The sequence below is a fragment of the Nomascus leucogenys genome, chromosome 10 (genome assembly GCF_006542625.1).
Source record: "Nomascus leucogenys isolate Asia chromosome 10, Asia_NLE_v1, whole genome shotgun sequence".
NCBI lineage: Eukaryota > Metazoa > Chordata > Mammalia > Primates > Hylobatidae > Nomascus > Nomascus leucogenys.
This window is the reverse complement of record NC_044390.1, coordinates 17582199-17607998: the sequence shown is the minus strand read 5'-3', so window position 1 is coordinate 17607998 and position 25800 is coordinate 17582199. Positions and strand designations below refer to the sequence as shown.

At 36.3% G+C, this 25800-nt stretch overlaps 2 protein-coding genes across 2 annotated transcripts in view; one reads left to right on the top strand and one right to left on the bottom strand.

The window, feature by feature from the left end:
* Positions 1 to 2267: 2267 nt before the first annotated feature.
* Positions 2268 to 16916, top strand: C10H12orf29 (chromosome 10 C12orf29 homolog). The gene is made up of 7 exons (XM_003259622.2): positions 2268 to 2570; positions 6978 to 7095; positions 9635 to 9730; positions 10401 to 10517; positions 12327 to 12524; positions 13560 to 13729; positions 14981 to 16916. The coding sequence occupies exons 1-7, from the start codon at positions 2481 to 2483 to the stop codon at positions 15167 to 15169; spliced, it is 978 nt and encodes a 325-aa protein (XP_003259670.1). The 5' UTR covers positions 2268 to 2480; the 3' UTR covers positions 15170 to 16916.
* Positions 15773 to 25800, bottom strand: part of CEP290 (centrosomal protein 290) — a 102754-nt gene continuing 92726 nt past the window's right edge. The window contains exons 49-54 of the mRNA XM_030819885.1: positions 25565 to 25737; positions 22320 to 22461; positions 21097 to 21170; positions 20402 to 20496; positions 17119 to 17198; positions 15773 to 16165 (exon numbers count right to left, since the gene is read on the bottom strand). Of these exons, the coding sequence (XP_030675745.1) occupies positions 15935 to 16165; positions 17119 to 17198; positions 20402 to 20496; positions 21097 to 21170; positions 22320 to 22461; positions 25565 to 25737 (795 nt within the window). The 3' untranslated portion in view covers positions 15773 to 15934. The remainder of the gene's footprint in view (positions 16166 to 17118; positions 17199 to 20401; positions 20497 to 21096; positions 21171 to 22319; positions 22462 to 25564; positions 25738 to 25800) is intronic.

The window sequence follows — 25800 nt, the reverse complement described above, 5'->3', positions numbered from 1 at the left end:
AACTCTCTTTTCTTTTCCTTCTCCCTCACCCCCGTTTTTCTTTTCCTTATTCTCTTCAGTTCTATTCTTTACTGTTGTGAATTTCATTCTGGTCTTAAAAAAAAAAAAAAAAGCTATTACGGCCAGGCATGGTAGCTCACACCTGTAATCCTAGCACTTTGGGAGGCAGAGGTGGGCGGATCATGAGGTCAGGGGTTCAAGACCAGCCTGACCAACATGATGAAACCCTGTCTCTACTAAAAAAAAAAATACAAAACCTAGCCGGGCGTGGTGGCACATGCCTGTAATCCCAGCTACTCAGGAGGCTGAGGCAGGAGAATCGCTTGAACCCAAGAGGTGGAGGTTGCAGTGAGCCAAGGTTGTGCCACTTCACTCCAGCTTGGGTGATAGAGCAAGACTCCGTCTAAAAAAAAAAAAGCTATTACTGCCCTATGAGGATGATTACTGTAATGAAGAATGATGGGAAATTTGTCTCCAGGGCTGGGAGTAGGCCTGAAAATTCTGTAAGTATTTTGTGTTGGCCAAAGCAGGCTCACATTGCGTGTCTTTCATCTTTGGTGCTTACTAGAGCACTAACATATTAGAGAAGAAAGACTTTCTTCTATTTTGTAATCCTGTGACACCACTTTAAGTACAGTGGCTGGTAGCAACTCTTTGGTGACCTTTCAGAATTATGAGAATTGGGCAAAGTTATTGCCCAATTGGCTGCTACCCATCAGAGCAGGAGTCCAGTTTCTAACCGGGAATTGATCCTGTGCCTCTCTCCTGATGAGGATTTGTGTTTCTGCCAGAAGCTTTGCTCCAGGTACTGATGAAACCAAAGTTTTGGAAATAGAAAGTGCTTCCTGAGACATGACTAGCTTTGCAACTACTATTCAAAGAATAAGTAGAGTGTGTTTTAGAAGATGAGTATTTCCCACAAATGACAGAATGTTGGACTTAAAAGGTTCTGTGGCAGTTTGGGAGGTGACAGTTGATAGTTGTGAAAGTTGTTGTCTCTTTGAGATTCGTGAGACAAGCCGCTTTTTAGAATGCCTCTGAAGGAGCAAAGAAGTCACTGGCACTCGAGTATAAAATGCTAAAAAGTTTCTGGTCCCAACAGCACACAGCCAGCATCAGGTGTTTTCTTTTTTGATAAATGTGGGCGGGGTGTGATGTGGGAGAACTTTTTGTGTTTTCCTGTGAGAAAAAGATAGTAGAAAAGAAAGTAAACACTTTGAAATGGCAAATCTCTTTCTTCCTCCCTCCCCTCTGAATCTAGCAATAAAAAAACTGAGAACTTTTTTTAAATTTTATTTTTTTTCACTGTCAGTATTCAATATAACTGTGAACTTTTTAAAGGAGATGTTTTATTCTTTGAGAACCCCCTTACTAGTTAGATGCCTCTAAGTGAGATACAGTTGTTTAATTTTTCCAAGGGCTAAGTCAGTAACATGTTGGACAGTTGTGTACAAGCAGATAAGACAAAGAAATGAGACCTGAGCCTAGCCCAAGCCCATAAAGGATGGCAGTAAAGTCAAAATTTCCCTACAACTTCAGGCTAGGAACTACTACATGCAATGAGATGGAAAGGTTACTATTCCTGAATATTTAGTATTTATTTTATTTAGTCATTGTCCATCTTATCACTTACCCTCAAAATATTCTTTTGAGCAGTAAGTTAAAGCTGTTTTTAGCTCGCAGTTGATTGACTACCATTACTCAAGCCATTTGGGCTGTTGGAGCTCACCTTTAATTAAACAAGATTGCTATGAAAAACTTGAGAATGAAATCTGGTTGTAGGTATTCCTGTACTTTTGGATTAGTCTAAGGCTGAAATTTCGCACTCACTCCGAAAAGAACATCAGAACGGTTTCGACCATGTTATGCTGCACAATAAGGCGTAGTTCAAACGATAACTTTTTTTTGATCCCAGGTGTTTTATTATAGGGTTTTCTGATAGTCTTACCAGAAAGGCAGTTTTCATTCTGCTTGGGAACTGGGGATGTCTCTAGCTATTTCTAAACTTCTACAGTGCTTCCCCCACAAACTAAAGATAACAGGCAAGTAGTTTCCATTGGAACTGTGTTAAATCGACATCTGAAATGTTCATTGCTTATAACTTGATCTTATTTAATTTCCAACAAAATCATTGGTTACTAGGTATTGCTAAGTACACACGTTCGGGAAACGCATTTCTTCCCCCCCCCCCCCCCACGGTTATTAAAACAGAGGTGGGGGGCGGAGGACGCACGTGGGAACGCACCAGGTGCCTCAGCTTCTGCACTACAACTCCCAGAAGGCGCCGCGGCCAGGAAGCCGCTTCTGGACGGGTGATCCCGCCCCTCGCTGGGCTTGGTAGTTGGGGCGCAGCCGCGGTGGCTGGGCGCGGAGTGTGAGTGGCCTGAGCTTCGAGGGTGACTGCTGCAGGGCTTCTCCACGACTGGACCGGGCGCCGCTCGAAAGCGCGCCCTCCATTCGCACTGCTTGTTGTGCTCATCATGAAGCGCTTGGGCTCCGTGCAGCGGAAAATGCCGTGTGTGTTTGTGACGGAGGTGAAAGAGGAACCTTCCTCCAAAAGGGAGCATCAGGTACGGAGGAGCGCCGGGCAGGCTTGGCGGCCCGCGTGGGCTCCTCCCCGCGGCGCTGGCTCAGTGGGAACCCGGCGAGGGCGGCTGGGCGCGTTAGAACTGCCCTGCAGGCCAGGAGCCTCTGTAGGTTTCGCCGGGGAGGTCTGGGGTGGGAGTTCGTACGCCCTGAGCTCCAGGTTCTTGTACTTTTCTTAGTTGTGAGGGAGGGAATTTGCGAAAGAACTTTCCTTATCAGGAGATTCAAACTTGTCCTCGCAGGGAAATGGATAACCCACATCCACAGCATGTCCCTTTCCTTTCAGGTCAGCACCTTTTGGGGAAACCCCCTAATCAGGTAATTGCCACAGTCCGAGCTTTACTACTTTTCAAGAGTGCAGTAAGAAAGGGTGGATATTAGAAGACTTGCTTTACCTGTTCTGTCCGAACCAGTGGCGGTGTTGACAGTAGCCTAATTAGGTCACTGAAGTTCACACCTCATATTACCAGTAATTACTTAATTTATTCTGACTTTGGTGTTCTCAAGGTTTTCTATTGCAGCAACGTGTTTTCCATAGTGTGCCCTCGGTAAATGCTAGTGAGTAACCTATATTTGGGTAATTTTTTCATATTGTACTATAAAACGTTGTAGTCTTTGATCAGTAGAATCCCCAGTGATTAGTTGGGTGCTTCCCAACTTTGCTGATTTCAAACAAAACCAACATGTCCATTGGAAATCCATCTCACTTGAGTTTCATCATTGGCACTGGCTTGCTCGTCTTCTAGACTAAAACTTGTTTATGGCAAAGATTGCCCTGTTATCTTTACTCCCAGCTTCTAGGACCTGGCACGTGGTAGGCACTGGATAAATATTTGTTGAATTAAAGAATGAACCCCGGAATCATTTCATGCCAGTTTTCCATTCACTTTGATGCTTTTTACCTTATAGCATCTGATCTTTTCATGCTTTCTATTGCTGTCACAGCTGTTACAGTTAATATTTCATGTCCTGCTCATTGCACCGCCTAATTGGTCTTACTTGCCACTCAGACTGATCATCACCATGTTCTTTCCTCGTCAAAATACCAGTTATTACTCAATTTGTAGCAGTAATTGGCTTTTTTTTTTTTAGCTGTAACAAAAGTAATCCATATGAAACATTATCATCTGTTTTAGTATTTCACTGTACTGTGATTTTCAACTTCGTATGTTGGAGGGGAGTAGTTTGTAAAAGTATTCTCCACCAGGGAAAATAAGCAGCCCCTTCTCTTACCTCTCTGCAGTTAAGAACAGCTTACAATATCGTTTATATAGCATAGCATCCACATTCTTGATTATAATTCAGGGCCTCCCAGTAATGAGGCTCAATCTACCTTCCATCGTCCTTAAAGTGGATTCTCTGTTTTAACCATCTATTTCATCTTGTGAACATATCAACCCCAATCCGGTCTCATATTTTTGCTCAGACTGTTCACTCTGGATCACCTCTAGAGTGTTTTTAATTTTTCAAGTCAGTTCTTCTCCATAAAATCTTAAATCAACTTAGCCATCTCAGTGATTTCCGCTACCCAGAAATTGTAGAGGGCCACTCAATTGATATTCCCTATTTTAATACACGTACCTTGTTTTTCCATTAATAGTCTAAAGCCTTTTATGACAGGTGGAGGAGAACTTTGTGTACCCCTCAGTGTCTCGTGTTGTCCTTTGGATATGTCGATAGCAAAGAGCAGATGATTGATTTTTATGGAAGGAATGTTTATACTCGTCAGGAGCTCCATGGGGCAGAGTAGTCTTCCCCCCCATAGGATCTTTGATAAATTTAGATACACACACACTGCTACTGGACCAGACCCTGTGGCTCTACCACCCTGGGTTAAATTGATATCCTTTGAAACCAGCATCATAAGTTAGTGAAAACCAGTTGTATTTTTAAAGTACTGAATCCCTACTAGATGATTATATTTTAAAAGTATTGAATCGGTACTAGAAGGGGCTAATTTCTTAGTTTACCTGTTGGCAATAGTGCATTAGTCTTAAGCTCACACATAGCAGTATGTTTATATTGTACAGTGTTGTTTCATTTTGTAAGATGATGCTACTTCAGATACAGACTATAGAAGTGGCATAAGTCTTTTTCAGAAATGAAAATGAATTATAGATAAAAAGTTAGTAGGAACCCAAGAAACTGTCTTTTCCTCATTCTTGGTGCCCTTCTTCTTCCTGACAGTAGAAAAACCATAAATTAAATATGTAAACAGCTCACTACTGATAAAGCTGAAAGGTACAAAAAGTGAGTACTCTCAAAGCAAACAAACTCAAAGGAAAAACAAAAGGCAAGTGATTCTTAGTAGTTTTAACAGTGAAAATTGTTAGGGGAAAAACATGAAAAAAACAAAATCAGCCTCAAATCTTGAGTACTCATGGTGCAAAGACATAGAACTAAAATGGTTCTGAAGTATGTGGTATAACATCTCTAAGATGGCATAGTGGGCCAGCTTGTGCTATCAGCGGGGCTGTATTTATAGGAGTGCTATGAGGTCTCGCCTAAGAGGTGATGCCAGCAGGTTTTACTCCTTTTTTATATTCTGCTTGCATAGTCTAGGACAAGGCCGTTCACAAACTAGATGCTCAAACTTTGTTGAATGAGTTACCACAAAGATTTTTAGATCAACATAGACTCCTGAATACAACTTTCAAAGTAAACAATTCATCAGACTACATGGGGATGTCAGGTAACTGTGAAGAAAACTGTTGTCAAAGTGAAGCCTAACCCAAGAGTCAAGAGATTTGTTTTATAGAGGCAACTTTTCTTTTGCCATCTTGAACATTTTTTAAGTAAATAAACCATAGCTGATACAGCTCAGAAATTTAAGTTTGTAGTACTGTCATGTCTAATATAAATCACTATTAATGGTAGGAAACCATCAGGGGGTGAACTTTCCTTTCAAGCAGATAATGTATTTTCCTAAGAGTATTTGTTGAACTTTATGATGATACATCTGAAGATTTTTAGGATATAAAACTGAATCAAGGATAAAATTGTTCTGAAAATTAAGATGCTTTTAAAGTCTGTGATCTGTTGTGTTTAGACAGAGATGCAAGCTCTGTGACAATGAAGGTATACTAATGATAATTGCTTCATGAAAAGGATGAAAATCATAGTTTTTCAGCCTGTGCTTATAATAGCAGTTGTTTATCATGCAGTTGAGGAGGAAAAACATGAAAAAAGTAAATCCAGAAATCATTTGATTTTGGCTCTTAAAGAAACTTCTTGGTAGCAAATAGAAACTGATGTCAATTATATTGAGAAAGATGCACTGAAAAAGAGACAAGAAGTATGCCAAAAGGTTCTTTGTGATACATTTGAAGGGTGATGACGTGGGTGATTGATTTATGCCTTTGTATATTTCATTTACAGATTTTCTATAATGAGCATCAATTAGCTTTGCAAGGAAAAAAAAGGTTAAAAAAAGGCAAAAACAAAGTATGAACTATCTTCCATCTCTTTTGCCTGCTCCCTGAGAATGTGACCTGAGACAGGAGTACATTACCACATCCTTGCTAAGACTCCTTATGAACCAAGTCTTAATTAAAAAACAAGTTTTGTAAATCACAAAAATGTTTGTGCTTATAAAAAAAGGGGAAAGTCTCATGTACTGAAGAGCAGATTGACTCTTGGGAAAACTGAAAATTATGATTGAAAGATACTTGTATTGAACTACCAGAAGCACTTACGAAGTTTAAGTTAATTAAACATACAATCTAGTTTTACCTTCACACAGATCCAGACTCAGTGTCTGCCTTGCATTCTTCAGACACATCAAAAAACCTTACCTTTTGTTTTTTTCCTCAGATATTTACATGGTATTCCTTTGCTTCAAATTTGGTTAAAGGTTGCCTCCTCAAAGTTTCCCTTTCCACCATATCCAAAATAGCACCTCCTCCCTCTTTCCTTTACCCATTTGTTTTTAGCACTTGCTTGTCATAGCTAACATTATATTATGCGTTGTGCTTCTTTTGTCTCCCTCATTAAAATGCAAGTTTCACCCAAGGCAGGTACTTTTTTGTTCACCTCTGTATTTCCAGTGCTGAAGACAATGCTTAATCTTAGGCATTTAGTAAATAATTGCAGGTATATGATTAAATATACTGAATGCCTGTGCTAGGGATGCAGCGTTGCAAAGAACAGAGGTGGATAAAGAAACGTAAATAATTACAGAATTGTGTAGAAAATCAGATGTTGCTGTGATAGCACAGAAGGGAGGGAACAATTCGGAACTTCACAGAATAAATATTTTTAAATTATTCTGAAAGATGAACCGGAGATCATCCCTTAAAACTAATGAAATTAAGAAGATTTCAGGTGAGCATGTGTGCAAAGACATTGAGGCTATCTATCTTAAACCGATTTTCTCTCTCTCTTTTTTTAAGCCATTTAAAGTTTTGGCAACTGAAACTATAAGTCACAAGGCATTAGATGCAGATATATACAGTGCAATTCCAACAGAAAAAGTGGATGGAACATGTTGTTATGTTACTACCTATAAAGGTAAAATAAAACTAATATTTACTACAAATATTACTTATTTTTCTTAATCACTTTACAGTCTATCTGAAATGAGGCATTTGCTCTTCATAAACCCTTGGAAACCTAAGTATAAGTAGCAAAACAAAAAGGTCACAATTGTTACAGTTTACTTATTATATTATTGTATTTTCTTCTTAGGGGAAAAAAGGAAGGTAACTAAAATATTTACTTAATACCCTTAAGGTCCCAGGCAGTATGGTGCTTGATATATATTATCTCCAATTTGTACAAGTAGCCTCTCCATTTCACAGACAATAAAAATGAGGTTTAGTAAACTTAATTTGTCCAAGACCCAATAGTGACTGAATGGCTGAACTGGCAATGGGACCTATGTTTGTGTGACCCTTAAGCTTGTTCTTCCTGCACTGATTCCAGGGGCTTTATTCCTCTTGGCAGTGTCTCCAATTAATTTCACTATAATGTAGTTTAAGAGGTAGAAATGCAAATAGAAATTATCAGTCATTTTAAGAAGAAATGTATGGAAAAGAGATTTTTTTTTTTGCGATTATTTTTGGATGGTGAGATTACCTCTCACTTCCAGAAAAAAATAGCTCTGGACACATTCCTGGGGCATTAAATGGACATCTGGACACATTCCTTGTATCAGGAAATTTATTCTGAAATGCAGTAAAATAACTGGGCCAAAGCATACATAATATTTGCCATCTTAACCATTTTTAAGTATGCAGTTCAGTGGCATTAAGTATGTTTACATTGTTGTGCTACTATCATCACCTTCCATCTCAAGAATTGTTTTCATCTTATAAGACTGAAATGCTACTCGTGAAACAACAACTCCTTGTTCTCTCACCACCAGCCCCTTGTAACCAGCACTCTACTGTCTCTATGAATTTGACTACTCTAGGTATTTCATATAAGTAGAATCATAGTGTTTATTTTTTGTGACTGGTTTATTTCACTTAGCATAATGTCCTTAAGGTTCATTCATGTTGGTTGCATGTATCAGAATTTTATTTTTAAAGCTGAGTAATATTCCATTGCATGTATCTAGCACATCTTGTTTATCCAGTCAACCATTGGTGGACAGTTGGGTTGCTTTCATCTTTTGACTATTGCGAATAATGCCACTGTAAACAGGCATGAACAGGTATCTGAGGCTGTGCTTCCACAGAAGTGGAATTACTGGATGATATGGAAATTCCAATTTTTTGAGGAGCCACTGTACTGTTTTGCATAGTGGCTGCAGCCATTTACATTTCTACCAACAGTGCACAAAGGTTCCAGTTTTTCAATTTCCTCACCAGCACTTATTTTCTGCTTTTTTCTGTTTGGATTTTTGTTTTTGTTTTTTGATAGTAGCCATTCTAATGGATGTAAATGAATTGCATTTTTTATGTTTACTGGTAAAAAAGAAACAAAAGGTCCATTGAACCAGAAATGATAATATCGTTTTAATCTGGTTCTTCATATTATTTATCTGGATAGCTAATAAGTAGTACAGAATATTTGGACCACTGTACAGCAGTTTCTTTATAAACCTTGGATTTGTATATTTGAGAAAACTGTAAAAGATTTTTCAGACTCTGATGTCTATTAAGAAACTATAGTATCATTATGCATGAGGATGGCAAACTGGGTTAGAATTTAACTGCTAAAGTCAAGTCACAGAACCCAGAGTGACAATGCTTACAAATCCACATTTATTACTACTAAATTGTTACTACTAAGGCATTAAAAGTAAAGATGTGTATTATAGCCAAGGACTGTCTCACAGTAAGGAGTATGGAGAGGCCAAGTAAAAGCTACTATTGTTCCCTGCTTTAGGGCCTTGGCAGGACACATTTTCTTAGATCAGGAACCACTTATGTGTGCAGGCAAACAGCTTGGAACCAGGGAATGCAAAATGGACTCACAGCTGGGGATTTTTATATTTTTACTGGTCACGTAGGTAGGCATCTTGATGCTAAGTAACCAGCTTCAACAGCAGAGCCCTCCAGCATTCTCAGACCAAGCTATCAGTCTCACTCCTACCAATAAAGAATACTAGCACAGTGCCCTGCAACTCCTCAGATCCATGAGTACAAATCAACATTATTAGTATTTTCATGCCTTGATCAGGGGTCAGTGCCATGCAAAACAACTCAGCCTGATTCCAGATGTGTCAGAATTAACGCTTACAGCACAGTGTTATGTTTGGGGGGGAGGGGTGGGGTGAATACAGTTATCTGGTTATGTTTCCATTTTGTAGAGGTAGCTTCAGTTGCCCATAAATGCTGCTTACTCATACAATATGACTATGCAGTGTCCTTATAAAAAAGATCATATATTTACTTTTTGTCTCATCCCCTTCATTCTTTAACCAGAGAAATAAGTCTTCTCATAGCATCAGGTACTGCTAGGAGGTATATATTCTTAGACTGCATATTTTCCTTTGTCTTGAGAAATTAGCCTCCTGTTTATTGACGAACTGTATTCTGAAATGTCTTTCAAGATAAGTTTTGTTTGCGTCATACTTTTCCTTTTGTTATTACTTTTTTAGATCAGCCATACCTTTGGGCTCGACTAGATAGAAAACCCAACAAACAAGCTGAAAAAAGATTTAAAAACTTTCTACATTCAAAAGAAAACCCAAAAGGTTAGTTTTTTTTTTTAACTTTTCATGTTTAAATAGCTGAAATTTGTGGCATATTTATTGCTATGGTATTACTGTACATTATATCTTTCTGTATAATTTAAGCAATTTAGGAAAACTATAATTGAATACTTTTATATATAAAAGGATATTATTGAAAAATATTGTAAAATATTTTCATATTTGTCACTCTTCTTTATGAGTCTATTAAAACATACAAATTACTGCATATTGAAATGAGTGACATATTTTGTGTAAGAGACAAATATGTAATTTTATAAATCAAGTACAAATCTCAGGAAATTAATATTTTTAATTATTAAAATGCTTTTAAATATCTGTAGTAGATACGCTCATTGTATATGCATTCATGTATTTATGTTTATATTTGTATTCATAGTATATTAAAAATTCATAAATCTAATAATGGAATATGGTTACTTTAGTTCGACTGTTAAATACTGTATACAAATGGCGTATATGTAATTGAATATTTAAATTGTTAGTACCCCAATCTTAGGTACAGTCACGTTGTGGTGATAATGAACGGAGAATAATTGTATCACACCTGATATTATGAGGTTTTAGTAGCTGTTCCCATTTTGAGTCTGTTTAGTATTTTACATTTTTTAAGTATCACCACATACAATATTATCTTTTTAATATCTTTTAGAATTTTTTTGGAACGTTGAGGAGGACTTCAAACTAGCTCCAGAGTGCTGGATACCAGCAAAGGAAATAGAACAAATAAATGGGAACCCAGTGCCTGATGAAAATGGACACATTCCTGGTATCATGATATCTCTTCTAGTGCAGTTTTGTGTTTACTAGTAAAATGATCAAAATATCCATTCAATCAGAAATTACAGCATTTTAATCTGGTTCTTCATTAATATATATAGCACAGAATTTCTGAATCAAATTTATGTAAAGTCCTACATTTTATATCAAAGATGTTTCATATCAAGAATGTCCTCTTAGGTTTATAATCTTTTCTAAGATGGCCATTTTTTACTAGCTGTAGTCTGTGACAATAAAGCGTCAAAAGAGAATAGCCTTGATGCCAGGTGCAGTGATCACACCTGTAATCCCAGCACTTTGGGAGGCTGAGGTGGGTGGATTGCTTGAGCCTAGGAGTTTTAAGACCAACCTGGGCAACATGGCAAAACCCTGTCTCTACAAAAATTACAAAAAGTTAGCTGGGCATTGCATTGTGCGCCTGTAGTCTCAGCTACTTGGGAGACTAATGTGGGAAACACCTAAGCCCTGGAAGTTGAGACTGCAGTGAACCATGATCGTGCTACTGCACTCTAGCCTGAGTGTTGGACTGTGACCTTGTCTCAAAAAAAAAAAACAAAAGAAGAGGGAATAGCTTCCAAGTTCTTGTCAGGATAAATGAGATGATCTAGTCTGAAATGAGATTTAAGAAGTGGCTATACCTTTAGATTAGGGATGGGAAAATTTTGCAAAGGTATGCTGAATAGGAAGATATCCCAGATTAAGGTTATAGGTTCTCAACTGGCATGTCTTGAGTGCCCATTATGTGCAAAGTCCTCTTAGTTTCTGGTAATACAAAAATGAAGGTCAGAACCCTTGTCCTCAATGATCTTTAATTAGACATTGGGAGAAATCAACCAATAATAGTATGATTTAAGAACTAACAGGAATGAATACATCAGGTACCACTGGAGAAAAGAGGAGGAATTCCTCATTCAGCTTGTGGTTAGTGGAGGCTCCCAAGAGGAGCAGACATCTGTACTGAAGCTTAAGGACCAGGAAGTCAGCTGACAAGGAAGAGGGAAGATCAGCTTAGGCAAACTCCCAGGAAGAGGAGAGGGCATGGGGTATTTTGGATATTTTATATAACACTTTATTGCAGCTAGAATGTTCAGGGTATATGACATCATGAAGCGGCTGTAAAAGTTGAGGCCAGGGCTCAGATCGGAAAGGCCCTTTTATTCTATCTAAAGGAGTTTGAAGTTTATCCTGAAGATAATGATTTTTAATCAGTGGTACAGCAAAAGCAAATTTAAGTTTTAGAAATAGAACTATGATAAAAGTGGGTTGGAGTTCACTGGAGGCTAGGTGACCAGCAAAGAAGTTATTACAGTAATCTAGTGTAATGAAGGGAGCCAATTCTGGCAATAAGAATGAGAAGGGTAATAGCAATAAACGTGGCATCAGTAAATTGTTCGGTATGTACTGGAACATTTTAATAAACTTGGAACACTTACTGCATTATGTCCATTGTCCCTGAAGCTTGAGAGAAGGTAGAAAACTTATTTTATATAAAAAATTTTGAGTGCTGTGTCTTAGAATAATGCTCAGTTCTTACTGAATAAGGGTGAATTTTCTAGGAAGAGAATGCTAGGTGCTGTGTAGTGAATAACAGGTTAATTCTACAGAATAAAAAATGAACCCTTATGATTTTTTAAAAAGTAATAAACTGTTAACTTTCCCACTGAATTTTAAAGTAATATCTCTTTGTGATAGACACCCAGAAAACATGGGAAATTTACCACAAAAATAGAAATTACCTATAGTGTCAATCCAAAGAAAAACAATCTAATAACAAATAATTTTCTTCTTTATATGATAGGTTGGGTACCAGTAGAGAAAAACAACAAACAGTATTGCTGGCATTCCTCTGTAGTTAATTATGAATTTGAAATTGCCCTGGTACTAAAACATCATCCTGATGATTCTGGACTTTTGGAAATTAGTGCAGTGCCACTTTCAGATCTCTTAGAACAAACACTGGAGCTCATAGGAACAAATATCAATGGAAACCCATATGGTGAGTGAAGACTTTTTCTTGTTCAGTTATTGTAACTGACATTTATAAAGAGAACTTTCTAGGTCAACTTAAAAAACATACACACACTAAAGAAATGACTAACAAATTTGAGTTAGTTTCCTAGGATTATATCCATTTCTGTTAACTTTACATTCGCGGAGAAATGAAACCATTTTATTAATCCAAAAGGTTGATTTTTATCCTTATTCTTTCCTGTAATAATATTACACAACTATGTATGAAAAGTAATGACTCAGTTGTAACCCCCTTGCTTTTAAAAATTCAGGTGAGTCGATTGATGAAAATGCACTTTTCATTGTTATTACAGCATCAATTTAAATAGCCAACGGTATAAAGTAAGTAAAGAATTGGCAATGAATACCATGTTAAGTATCAAAATATATATCATGATGAATTGAGTGCAAGTACTGAGAGCACTATGGGTTACACCTTGCTGACAAAGGGATGGGAAGACAGACCTAAGGATGCTAAAGCTATAATAGGAAAATCCTATATAGAGATCAAAAGTAGAATGCCAGGTGTAAAGAAGCTAAGATGGTAATTAGACAAGTTATCAGAGATACAGTGCAGCTGTTTGGCAAATGTTGAAGAATAGTTGAATGTGGCCAGTGCCACACTGGTACCAAAGGTTGGTAGACTTTGTCTGCAAAATGCCAGAGTAGGTATTTTAAGTTTTGTGGGCCACTCTTCTGAAAGGAGCTACAGACAGTACTTACATGAGTGGGTGTGGCTGTGTTCATGGAAAACTATTTACAAAAAAAGGTATCTGTCTAGACTTTTGGCCTGCAGGTCATAGTTTGCTGAACCGTAGTGAATTCCACACCAAGGTGGAATTTAGAGTTACTGGAATAAGGTGCCAGTGCACTGGGTTATATTCTTTTTAAGGAAACCAACCAGCCTGTCTACCTTTATTCCTAAGTGTTTCAAAAGACTTTATTTGAAGAGGTACGTTTTCTAGTTCTTTCTGAAAGTTCCTTTAAATGAATATGGCTAATGGCAAATTTTCCCACTTAGGGTTAGGGAGCAAGAAACATCCATTACATCTTCTTATACCACATGGAGCATTTCAAATAAGAAATCTACCTTCATTGAAGCACAATGATCTCTTGTCCTGGTTTGAAGGTTGCAAAGAGGGTAAAATTGAAGGAATAGTATGGCATTGCAGTGATGGCTGTTTAATAAAGGTAATGGCAAAAATAGCTCCGGTGGGGTATGTCATCTTATATTCCTACAACATAGTAGAAGTGATACTAAAATTCTCTCTACAAATGGCAGCAATTCTTATTTGCAGTAAAGAAATTTAATTTTCTCATCCCATGTACCACCATTTTTTAAGAGGTAAAACAGTGCTTCTCAGTGTGTATTGTGGGGGCATTGATCGTAACAGGTGTGCTTCAGAATTAAAGCGATACTATATATCCCCTGCGTGGAAATTCATGTTGCACAGTAGTGCTGTCTGAGACATCTTGTACTAACTTAACTTAGCATCTCCCAGACTTGAGTGTAGAATCTGTTGAGTAAAAAGAGTGCCAAGGTAACAGTTGATATATACAGAATGAATTATCTTATACTTTGTTCCCTTTCTGTCTCCTGGACTTGTCTATTTGATTTCTCACAGGTACTTGAAATTCATAATATTCAAAACTGGGCCTAGTTGTAACTCTCTGACTCCACATAATTCACTGAAGTAAAAACTTGGATATTAATTTTAACCCCTTTTCATTACTTCGTACATCCAGTTATCAATTCCTAACAGTTCTAATCTATGTACTTCTTCCCAACCGTTAATTTTAATTTAAGCCAAGATTCATGCTTTAAGTATCATATCACCCTCCAAAAATAGTATCTTTCAGTTTTAGCCCTGTCCTCTCCATTCTTCACAAACGAATGAGCATATTACTTTCCTGCATAAATCTGTTCAGTTATATTAAATATTCATGATCTGGCCCCTGCTTAATTTCCCAGAACTGCTCTCCACCTCTGCCCCCGCAAACATACTCACATTGTGGTTGCTGTAACCATATTGACATGATTGCAATTAGAGCAAAAAACTCCATTCTATCATATAACATTCCTTTCAATTAGAATGCCTCCTTGCCCACATTTTTCAGGTAGCTAGTCTGTACTCAGCAACGGGCTCTATGATTCATAACATTTTATGGAGCCCCTGTTAATGTTCCTGGCATGTTTCCAGATGCTGGACATACAGTCAGCAAAACAAGGTGTCTGCCTTCATGAAGCTCACATTCTAATGGGGAAGATAGACAATAAACAAATATGTAATAGGAGAAGAACAGCTATGAAAAAAAAAACCAGTAAGATAAAGTGGAGTCTTACACAGTACCTGGCAGACAGTAGGCACTCAAAATAAATATTTTTAAGTGAATGAAGATAGTATCTGTATGCTAAAGCTAATACCTTTTTTCTCTTTCCAGGTCCATCGCCATCATCTTGGCTTATGCTGGCCAATTCCAGATACTTACATGAATTCAAGACCAGTTATTATCAACATGAACCTGAACAAATGTGACTCTGCCTTTGACATTAAGTGTTTGTTTAATCATTTTTTAAAAATAGATAATCAGAAATTTGCCAGACTCAAAGATATAATATTTGATGTATAAAATGCAAATAAAATTAGTTTATCATTATATTCTAATCTTGAATATTCTACCATATTTAAAAATATCTTAAGGTTCCTGTTCATTATGAAACATCAATATGTTTTCTACCATTTGTGAAGAAATGAATTTTCCAGTTTCAAGTACCTATTCAAAATTTTATTAAAAACCAGCAAATTAATTTTAATCTCTAGCCATAAAAACATAAGTAATAGTAAGCTCCTAAGCTTCTACAAAGGCTGGATTCTCTCCACTATAACTAAGTGGTAATTTAAAGACAACAATTTAATGTCACTAATTTTCAAAATTAAATAGTTTAAGCTCAATTTAATTTTGCTAGATATTTAACAAAACATACGGCTCAACCTCATAACCTATATGTGTGTATGTCTACATCTGTATATATATCATAGGATTTGAGAATCTTAACATGTATAAATAAGTATACATAAACTCCAATTTTAAATATTAAAATTGCTGAATTTGCCCTCATAGTCTTTAAAAAACTTAAAACATTATGAATGTAGAGAAATTCACCAGAGCTCATTGCCTATTTGATGGCCATAACAAGTCTTCAAGTATATACTTTACTTTTATAATAAGTTGAAAATTTCATATAATTTTTTTTATTAAGAATTCCAATCTAAGTATAAAGGTACAAGGTAGTGAGAAGGAAATACTACAGTTCAGAGAACTGCTTATTTCCAAGTATATTTTAACTTATAAAGTTAATAAATAGTTAAATGAAACAAAGTTTATAGGTGACCTTTAGTAAATGGGGAAGTTAACAGGACTTTCTTCTTCATCTTCAAACTCTTCAGAAGCAGCAACAGGGCTAGTTAATTCAACTCCTAATTGTTCTGAAAGTTTTTTTACCTTCTCTTCCAAGAGAATATTCTTCTTCACTTCTTCCTTGTAATTATACTTAAGATCTTCAATTTCTTCAAAAAATGAAGGATCAAAATTTTCCAGTTCTTTTTTCAGCTTTTTTATTTCCTCCTAATAGAAACATTATCTTTAAAAGTTGCATATAGGAAATATACATATTTTAGGTTTGAACTAAGAGATTTAATTGTAAATATGAAAGCCAAAGTATTCCTGAATGGTCGAATACAGCAATAAAGGCAGAAGAATTAAGATTTTTCTTTGTTCCATTGTACAGTGTAAATAACTAAGTTGTTAACTGTCAAGTCCAGTTATCTATTCCGTAAGTTGTGTTCTAGTCTTTGACTAAAATTTATCATCTCTTACAGTGGGACTTAATCTTTCTCGAAAAGCATGTAAGATCCTCTCGATAGAGTAATCAATCAAAAAGATTTTGTGATTCATAACATTGAAGTTAGTCTGGTTAAGACTTTTGGTTTAGACTTCATTTATATTTTCCTTACAAATATCTAATATTTAATGAATAATGATCAACTTTTTATAAAGTTATTAATATGATCAGGGAAACCTTTGGGACTTCTGACAATTAGGCATCTGGTGAAGAGACAATTCAAGCCTTAGTGACTATTTAGAATAGCCAGTGATCACTAGCTAATTCTCATATCCATGCCTTTTTGTCCTGTTTACAGTCTTAAAAGAGGTAAAACATAGCAAATATTTTTTTAAGGGAACTATAACCTTAGGATTCCTGAAAAGAATTTCAAAAAAAACTAAAGACACTGTTGCCAATGTGACCCAAAACTTAAGAACATGCTAATGGCATATATTTGTTACAATTAAAAAACAAATTTACTACTTAATCCTATGTTGAGTCTGAATTTTTTGTTAGCTTTTATTTAATAAATATGTTAGGAATAGTCAAATGAACATAATTAACTTTGCAATATAAAGGTCAAATATAAGATGTCATTACTGAATTTTTTAGGATACGTACTTAAAGATGGTAATGAAAATAGTTTTCAACAGCTGTTTTCACAAAACGATACTAAAATATAATTAAATATTACCTTCAAATGCTGCTTTTCTAGATCTGACATTTTGAGCTGTGTCTCTAGATCTTTTACTTTTTCCTTTAGTTGATCAGCATCTGTCGAAAAAGTTATACAAATTAGACTCAGCTTTTTCCCACTACGAATGAGTTCAAGGTAATGGATTTGTTCTAGAGAACAGAGATAACGTTTTATGAAACCTAGAACCTGGAAAATACTGGATTTTATGGCTGAAAAACTTCAGGATGTAAACACTTGATGCTACCTCCCTCCATCAAGTATTATAATTCCATAGCAGGCAGAAAGAGGTATGTGCTAGGTATTAGAAGTGTAGGCCAAGTTATTTTTTCTTCACATGATAGAACTTTTACATGGAAAAAATCCTAAAGCAAGGGAAACTTGTTAGGTACGAAAAGTACAACAGAAGAAAAGCAGACCGTTGGGTAAGGGGCTATAACCATAAGCTAGCCAAATGCTCCCGCTATCCAACACAACAGTGGCTATTCCATGTAGGTTATTACACATTTACTGCACAATTACTATGTGCAAAACATGTCATGCAGGCTGTGTAATACAAAGGTAAGTAAGACATAGCCCTGATACTTTGGTAGGAAAACAAAAGTCTCCAAATACAGTACAAAAGTTCTAATTTATTGGATTCACCCTGCAAGTTAACATACCTCTAACTTTATCAGCAGGCAAATAGGATTTTTGCTTTAATGCTATCTTTGCTAGATATTTCTTTTCTTTAGATTATATTACACTACATTTAATAAGTCATATTTTACAGCTTATTGAAAAATAATAAAATACTAAAAGTCTCAAGAAAGTAAGGGGCAGCAAACATTTTCATGGCTGGGACAAGTGTCTTTCTTTTTTTTTTTTTTTTTTTTTGAGACAGTCTTACTCTGTCGCCCAGGCTAGAGTGCAATGGTGCAATCTCGGCTCACTACAACAACCACTGCCTCCCCGGTTAAAGCGATTCTCCTGCCTTAGTCTCCCTTGTAGCTGGGATAACAGGCAAGTGCCACCATGCCTGGCTAATTTTTATATTTTTAGTAGAGACAGGGTTTCACCATGTTGGCCAGAGTGGTCTCGAACTCCTGACCTCAGGTGATCCGCCTGCTTCAGCCTCCCAAAGTGCTGGGATTACAGGTGTGGTGTGCTACTGTGCTGGGCTTGGGATAAGCATCTTAAAAGTTATCTTGCCATTTATATAGACGGTGATTTAGAATTTCCAAAACAGTTCTGGTTTGATTTTAAGCCTTAATCTTTGAAAAATGACAGGTAATCTGTCTACTTCACATCAGAAATAAGGAATTTTGAGGGTTCAGAAATTCCCTTAAGAAACAGGCTTGGAAAGATTAGAGAACTATCTGTGGCCATATGACCCTTAATGCACATGCACCTGATCTCTAATCTCAGAAGCTAAGCACTGTTGGGCCTGGTTAGTATATGGATGGAAGGAAAATTATAAAATTTTCCTCACATCAACAGCATTAATACTGTGTCTAGTGTGGTACATACCAAGCTGGCTGATATGAGACATATTTTGAGAGTATTTAATATGTACTTTTTGTTACCAAGATGTAGCATTGCATAGCGGGTTAAGGGCTAGGAATGCCAAGGAGCTGTGGAGTTTCATAGATTTAGATTTTAATCCTGCCTCTGCTATTTCCTAGCTGGCTTGGGGAATGGTTACTTAACCACTCTGAATCTGTTTATCACATAAAATGGAGACAGTAATACCTATCATATATGGTTGTAAATATAGAATGCTTGTAAGGCAATTAGCGTAGTGTCTAGTACAACTCACACATGATGGCCTTTATTACAAATTAGTAATAGGACTACATAGCATATTGAAAAAGCTACAAGAGATAGTCAAAGATAGTTCAGATATAAATTGGTATAATCCTTTGGAGAGAATGGCATCTCTATCATCCTATCAAACAATGGCATAATTAGGTCAATAGATTAATCATATTTTATAAAAGCAGAAACTTGGAAGCAAACTAAATATCCATCAAAACATAAATGGTTCAATGTGCTTATACATGCAATAATACACTAGAATTATTAAATGGATGAGATAGATTTATGAACAGACCTCAAAAGATGTCCATGATAAACTGTTAAAGGCAAATATGCTAGAAATGTGTATAGTATTAGTTCAATTTTATGTTACTTGCCAAGAAAATATATATACGTATATGCAAACAAAGTCTATTCTCTATCCATAGTAGTTTTGGTCTATAAAGTTAGCCCAATTCGTGAATATCAAACCACTGCTGCTAGGGGAAATATGTACAGACAAGCATATATATACAAACACCTACATATCTCACACAGATGATAATCCTTAAATCCTAAAGATAACTCATCCTGGTAAATTCTATTTATTTACATAAGAAAACAAGGTTCAGAAGTGTTACGTGACTCTCCTAAGGCTAAAGCACTAAACAAGCTTCAGAATTGGAATTCAAATCCCTTCCAACAGGCCCCAGAGCCACAGCTTCTTGCACTATGCTGTGCTGCCCTCTACTGTCTCCATCCTCTGCTCATTTCTCTGTGAAAACTGAAATGAGAATACTGAGCACTGCCTTGTTGGACTTCTGCTGGGGACATGTAGGTTGGATTATTCAAACTTTCCAAGGCTCTGTGGATGTTTGCAAATGTGCTGCGAGTGTTGATTTGGGGATTACATACACGCTTTAGTGAGGAGGTGATTTAGAAAATACAGAATCCACAAATAATGAGGATCTATTGTACATTGTACATATGAACATACAAACACATGTATGCATATGTGTGATATATATGTATACAAAATATGTGTGTATGTATATGTAGGAATGAGGAATGATCAGTAATCACTTTTGAATGGGAATGGAAGGGAGCAGATATTTTTACTTTGTAAAAGGAAAAAATTATAGGCAGTATTTACTTATTTTCAATTTTTAAAAATGTTCAGAGGACTTGAAAGAGCCTATACTTAGAAACTGGAAGCAACAGATTTAGTATTCATTGCTTAGCACTGTATTGTGATTAAATCTGTAACACCCAGATGAAGAACAAAGAGAAAAACACTTGGGTACTTGCTACTCTATAGTATAAACAACACAAAGAGAAAAATGGGAATATTTTTATATTAATAGCATGGAGAGACAAGAGACCCAAAGCTTATCAGGAATTTGATTTTATAGGGAGACAATGATCAGAAATCTGAGCCAAAAAAAAAAAGGGCAAACCCAAATTCAAAAACTTGGGGGTAGTTAACATGTTTTTTAAAATACATTACCAGGTATGGTGCTTTCAGCTCCACTTTGGTCCTTGTTAGCTTCTATCTGATGGATTAATTCTGCTTTCTCTTTATCCAGCTGACTATTAGCTAATCTAGAACACAATGATAATGTGTTAAAAAAATAAAGCAGATATTGCTTCATAAAATATATAGGCATTTCTTATGAACTAGTGATGTACAGTAATCAGAACAAGCTAGTCTTTATCAAAGTAAACATTTACTCTCAACGCTACAGTGTCACCATTCTCAAACAAAAAGCCTGGAATACAAAAGCCTTCACGTTTTTCTTAATATCTGACCTGATGTCATTTGCAAGTGTGGTTTTGTTATAAGAGGAGCCTAATGAAAGCAGGCTACAGAGACCCCTGAAAGTAAAAAATTGCTTGTTCTCTTTCATTAGTATTTTCCTCTGGGAAGCTAAGGTTTAACTCATTCTATGCTCTTAGAAAAGTTTAAACTAAATTACAAATTGGAAACTTATATTAGAGTTGGGTTTATCCTTTCTTTCCAGTGTGTATTATGAAAAAGAGAGTGATTAGCATTAGAGGGAGGAAATAAGGACCTAATAAGCCTGTTAGGCAGTAAAGTTGAAAAATGCTTGTCTCTAGTTGTAGCAATTCTGAGTATATAAAAACTAATAATTTTTTTTTTTAAAGAAAAAAACAAAGTAGTCATATGAACACATGATGTACCTAAGAACTTGAAGCTCCCGTTTAAGGCCTTGCTCTGTCTCAGCACCTTCAGGAACATGTTTAAGAATCTTAATCTTTGGGGACAATGAAAAATTAGAAGATAAGGTTTGCCATGGAAATATGAGGATTTATAAAGATACACATTTTTAACAAAGCATAATATTAAAATATGGTTTTCAAAAGCACGCATAGGCAAATTTCTATGTTCTATTCACCATTCATTCAACAAGTATTGAGTAACTACTGCATAACTGGCATTGTCCTAGGCACAGAGGCTAACAGCAGTGAACAAAATAGGCAATGTTCCGTCTTGCATGGTCCTCATTTAGTGGGGAAACACAAAGAATGCATGTTTAATATGATATGATGTAATATAGTTCCAGATGGTAGGAAGAGCTATCAAGAAAAAATAATCCAGGGTAAGAGGATAAAGAGTGATGGCAAGTAGTATAGGGTTAGGGTTAGGGTTAGGGAAGGTCTCTCTGAGGAGCCTCTATTTCAGCAGAGACATGAAGTCTGGGAGCAAGCTATGAGAATATTTGAACAGTATTCTAAACAAAGGAAACAGGTGTAAGGACTTGATGAGTTTGGATTGTTTAAAGTACTGAAAGAAGGTTAATGTGGTTAAAACATTGTGAATGAAATGAAGGGAAAAGTGGTAGAATATGAGATTGGGAAGAAAACTGGGTGCCAGACCTCATATGTTGTTTTGGGATATGAAAAGAACTTTTAGGTTTTATTTTAGGGTGACGGAGAACCACTGGAAGATTCTGAGGATAGGACTTTGTGCTTTGTGATGTGCTTTATGTTTTAAAAGGGTTACCTGGCAACTATGTGGAGACAGACCGGAAATAGAAATAGGGTGAAATAATGCAAGAGTGGAAGCTGAGATACCAGCTTGGAAATTATTGCAGTTATTCAGGTATAAAACAATAGCTTGGACAAGACTGGTAGTGATGTCTCAAGATGCCAAGAAGTGGTCATATTTGGGATATAGTTTGAAAATAGAACTGACATGATTTAATGATTAAAAAAAATGTGGAGAATGAAAAGAATGAAGTCGCTGATGATCCAAAGTTTCTGGCTTAAGCAAATGGGTGAATGGGGTGCCCTTCAGTTAGATGGGTCTTCTTAATCGAGTCCATTTTTATCTATATAAGACAATGCCAGGAACATCTTGTGATATTATGCATTATTTTATAATGTAAAGAAAAATTACTTACCTGTTGTTCAAGGTCTTCATTGTATTTGTTAACTTTTTGTTCTCTCTCTGTTGCTTCTTTTACAAGCTGTTTAAGGTCAGTAATGCTTTGATTTTTTTTGGCAATATCAGTTTCCAATTCTTTTAACTTGGTTTCATACATTCTAAAAGTATAAGGAAAAAAGTATAGACATGGCAAATAATTTATGTCACTGATTTAAAAGTCAGTTCAAATAACTGTACTAAAAATAAGCAAGAATATCTTATTTTACTGTTTCTTCTAGTCAAAGTTTTAGCTACATATTTATTTAGAACTAAAAAGTGGTGGCAAGAGATAAGGTATCCCTAATTAACAGATGGCCCAGTCAAAATAAAGGATTTGGGTATTTTCCAAGGATGGAGCCTGAATTGACCATTTTAAAATTAATACCTTTTTTTCAATCACAAAATAAGAAAATGCAAAGTAAAATTCTTCAGAATATAAAATTCTGTATTACTAGATATTCTTAGAAATATAAAGATGGCAAATAAAAAGCTTTTCTCACATAAACAGACACACAGGTAGAAAAACACTAAGGGAGACGAAAAAATTGTGCAAAAGCATGGGTAAGAAAAATAGTGTATGATGGGAGAGGGATAAAGCTTGTAAAAATCTGAATAGATTTATAATCATTAAAGAAACGATTAATAGTTCAAAAAAGTACAGACTCCAGAAAAAAAATTTCGTAATTGAACCAAACGGTTCTACAGGTTCATCATACCTAAAGAAAAATAATGCTTACAATATCCAAACTTTTCCAGAGAAATGAATAGAAAGACTGCATTCTAAGTTAAAATGGCCAGTATAGCTTTGGCAACAAAATCTGCTAGGATAATACAAGAAAGGAAAATTATGATTGTCTAAATATATTCAAAAACAGCTTTTGATAGATCTTAGAAACTTAGATTAGAAGGGAATGTTTTTAACCTGACAGAGGCTATCACAGATCTACCACAAGTAAACAGTGAAATATCAGAAGCTTACTCCTTCACTTCATCTAATTTTCTGTTCAAAAGCTACCCAAACAGAGAGGCCTCCTCTGATCACCCTATCTAAAATAGTCCCCACATCACCCTGGTTTGTCCCAGTAGTCAGGAAAAGGCCTGACAAAAAATATGTGTTAATAAGTTTGTTGAAAAAATAATAAAGCACCTATAAAGATGTCAGGATGAGCAAGACCTGTGTCATGGATCCCAAAAGAGATCTCTCTAAACTGCTTTATTGAGAAGGGTATATAATCCTCCCAGAATTAAACTTTAGTAAATTTTTTTCTTTTTCTTTCTCTTTTTTAATGGATTTAGGGAACCTAAATTTGAGGTCAAGGATCAAAACGAGCCTTCTCTGTGTCAAGAGATTTTTACTTAGACTTATGTCTTCTGCAAATGGTTTACTGAAGGCTTATGGTATGCTCAGTGACCTGTATCATTCTTAGATGAAAAACATGTATATGATCTAAAATGCAAAGTCATCTTCAATTATGGTTAAATATCATCATCACCTCTACTAACCATTTATAAACCTTATAAACTCTTTTTGCACTAACAATTTCTTTTGTAGCCCCATAGAGCCCTCTTAGAAAGAACTTGAGCCCACAGAAAGGATATAATTTACTTAAGATCATAGTAAGAATTAGGGTCTTTCAAAACCAGGGAAGCTACCTGGTCCTTTGAAGAAACCTAGGCAAGGTGGGATTTTAAAAAAATAATATCCACCATAAAGCAGAGTCTGGCAATAGGAGGTACTAAGTAAATATCTGTTGAATAAACAGATTTCAGAGTAACTCAAAATTCATTCTGAGTCCATATGTGATTATAGAAGAAAACAAAGGAACGACCAAGAAATCAACTGATAGGGCTGCTGGCTCAGAGCCACTACTAGGGTCCAAGAAGACAGTAGAAGAGACCCCTTCTCCCACTCCATATCATCACATTTGTTATTTCATCTCACCTTGATACTGGCTTTATGACAATAATTTTTCCCAGTGTGTAGATGGGAAAAGTGAGAGCTAGAGTGGAGAAGTGTGGATTCTGGGTACTCTAGGTTTAGTATTAGGACAGGAACCAAGGACTCCTCCAGGACTTCATGTCCATCGGGGCTGTCCTTTAATGTGCCTGCTTAATCTTTCTCCTTAGACTTGGTTGACAGGGGCAAGTACAGTGCAGCAGGCCCTCTGTGGGACTTGCTGTATCCTCACAGTACTAAGACTCCCATCCTAGTTGTAGTGATCACTATCTTGCCTCCCATCAAGACCATTCCAAATAGCAGACATGGAAGATGAAACCCTCAAAGACATCAAAGGGGATATTGGAGGTGCCTGGACATAAGGAACTGTATGAGAATGTTGAGATAAAGATGAGTATGCCTTTTGAAATGGGGGTGGCAGATGTGCTAGATGGTAAAAGATACCACTTCATACAGGATGGCTTTAATGGGAAAAGACACGGGCAGGATACCACTGGTCAATGACTTCCAGACTCCTTGAAGCAGCTGCTTAAAATTGGAAATGAGAATGACACAAAGAGCCTTTTACCTACTCATCACAGTCATGATGAACCACACATGATTATAGTGGCAACAGACTGAATGTTTACTCATAAACTCCCGCTACCTCTTTCATAGCCACAAAAACTAGTTTCACAGGTTGGAATCCCATGTGTTCAGGGTGGGAGAAAATCAAGTACCAGAAAGCAGAAGCTAGTAAGACATCAAAGCTGCTGCTGAATTCATCTCTTGGGGCTATCTGAAGAGAAAGTTGCCCAGGATATAACTCTAAAAGCATTGCAACACAGCCTAGATCCAGTATGCTACACATTGTGACAAGACAGCTCAATTATTCCTGGCTCATACTTGAGAAAGCAAATTATACAATCAAGAAGCTGAAGCTGCGGTTGGAGAAAAATAGCACTCAGGAGAAGCTGAGCAGCCTCAGCCCAGGCTCATGGCTGATGACAGCTTCATGATGCACACACAGCTCCAACTCCTTCGCCCAGCCCCAGCTCTACTCTGTTCCATGCCCTGCCACCCAAACAAGGTTAAACAAGTTAAACATTTCAAGGAAGAAAAAGTCTCCAACAATACTACGTCAGAAAAAAGAGTATTATGTTAAAACAAGAACCAAACAAACTGTTCATCAGGAAGAAACCAGGTTATTCAGAATAGTGTTGTCTTTTAAAACAATGCCAAAATTTGAAATGATTAAACTTTGTACAAGTTTAAAACTCTGTTACCTTGTAACCACAATGGATTTCCAGCTTTTACTGTCAGCACCTTCAAGCTGTGGACCTCTGCTTTCTGCAAACTGCAATCTCTTACCAGTCTCTTCTAGTTGAACTGTGATCTTCTCATTTAATATCTCTAAATTATTCTTTGCTATCCGTAATTTCTCTGCAGCATCAGTTTCCTATCATTAAATGCTAATTAGTATTTTATGAGAAAACATAATACTGTTCTCATAGATTCAGCG

Coding starts and splice junctions, on each gene's coding strand:
- C10H12orf29 (XM_003259622.2), top strand. CDS start 2,481: ATGAAGCGCTTGGGCTCCGTGCAGCGGAAAATGCCGTGTGTGTTTGTG. Junction 9,731..10,400: donor TTCAAAAGAAAACCCAAAAG/GTTAGTTTTTTT, acceptor AATATCTTTTAG/AATTTTTTTGGAACGTTGAG. Junction 12,525..13,559: donor TATCAATGGAAACCCATATG/GTGAGTGAAGAC, acceptor TTTCCCACTTAG/GGTTAGGGAGCAAGAAACAT.